The sequence below is a fragment of the Nematolebias whitei genome, chromosome 17 (genome assembly GCF_014905685.2).
Source record: "Nematolebias whitei isolate Nwh7 chromosome 17, NemWhi1, whole genome shotgun sequence".
In the NCBI taxonomy this organism is placed as follows: Eukaryota; Metazoa; Chordata; class Actinopteri; order Cyprinodontiformes; family Rivulidae; genus Nematolebias; species Nematolebias whitei.
This window is the reverse complement of record NC_056514.1, coordinates 41232442-41233531: the sequence shown is the minus strand read 5'-3', so window position 1 is coordinate 41233531 and position 1090 is coordinate 41232442. Positions and strand designations below refer to the sequence as shown.

Here is a 1090-nt window from a genome sequence, read left to right as displayed (position 1 = left end):
GACAGGCTCCTGTAGGACAGACAGGTGGACAGGCTCCTGTAGGACAGACAGGCAGACAGGCTCCTGTAGGACAGACAGGTGGACAGGCTCCTGTAGGACAGACAGGTAGACAGACTCCTGTAGGACAGACAGGTGGACAGGCTCCTGTAGGACAGACAGGTGGACAGGCTCTTGTAGGACAGACAGGCGGACAGGCTCCTGTAGGACAGACAGGTGGACAGGCTCCTGTAGGACAGACAGGTAGACAGGCTCCTGTAGGACAGACAGGTGGACAGGCTCCTGCAGGACAGACAGGTGGACAGGCTCTTGTAGGACAGACAGGCAGACAGGCTCCTGTAGGACAGACAGGTGGACAGGCTCCTACAGGACAGACAGACAGGCAGACAGGCTCCTGTAGGACAGACAGACAGGCAGACAGGCTCCTGTAGGACAGACAGGTAGACAGACTCCTGTAGGACAGACAGGTGGACAGGCTCCTGTAGGACAGACAGGTAGACAGACTCCTGTAGGACAGACAGGTGGACAGGCTCCTGTAGGACAGACAGGTGGACAGACTCCTGTAGGAAAGACAGGTGGACATGCTCCTGTAGGACAGACAGGTAGACAGGCTCCTGTAGGACAGACAGGTAGACAGGCTCCTGTAGGACAGACAGGTGGACAGACTCGCTCTCTTGTCTCTTTTTGTCCACTCACAGTTTGAAGAATATCCTCAGTTTATAAAGTGTTCCATGTTTTGTCCTCCAGTGCAGACAGAGGTCCGTTCTACAGGAAGCAGCTGATCCTTGATCATCCGTCCTCAGCCTGTGAGCTGAAGGTGTGTCTACAGGAACCATAGTCTTTACTCATAGCCTCATTAGTCTGACTGTCCCTCTGTGTCCCTCATTAGTCTGACTGTCCCTCTGTGTCCCTCATTTGTCTGACTGTCCCTCTGTGTCCCTCATTAGTCCGACTGTCCCTCTGTGTCCCTCATTAGTCCGACTGTCCCTCTGTGTCCCTCATTAGTCCGACTGTTCCTCTGTGTCCCTCAGTAGTCTGACTGTCCCTCTGTGTCCCTCATTAGTCTGACTGTTCCTTTGTGTCCCTCAGTAGT

At 54.1% G+C, this 1090-nt stretch overlaps 1 protein-coding gene across 1 annotated transcript in view; it reads left to right on the top strand.

Annotated features, from left to right (window-relative positions):
• The first annotated feature begins 578 nt into the window (after positions 1-578).
• LOC119423575 (ATPase PAAT) overlaps positions 579-1090 on the top strand; it is a 6027-nt gene continuing 5515 nt past the window's right edge. The window contains exons 1-2 of the mRNA XM_037690974.1: positions 579-586; positions 745-814. Of these exons, the coding sequence (XP_037546902.1) occupies positions 579-586; positions 745-814 (78 nt within the window). The remainder of the gene's footprint in view (positions 587-744; positions 815-1090) is intronic.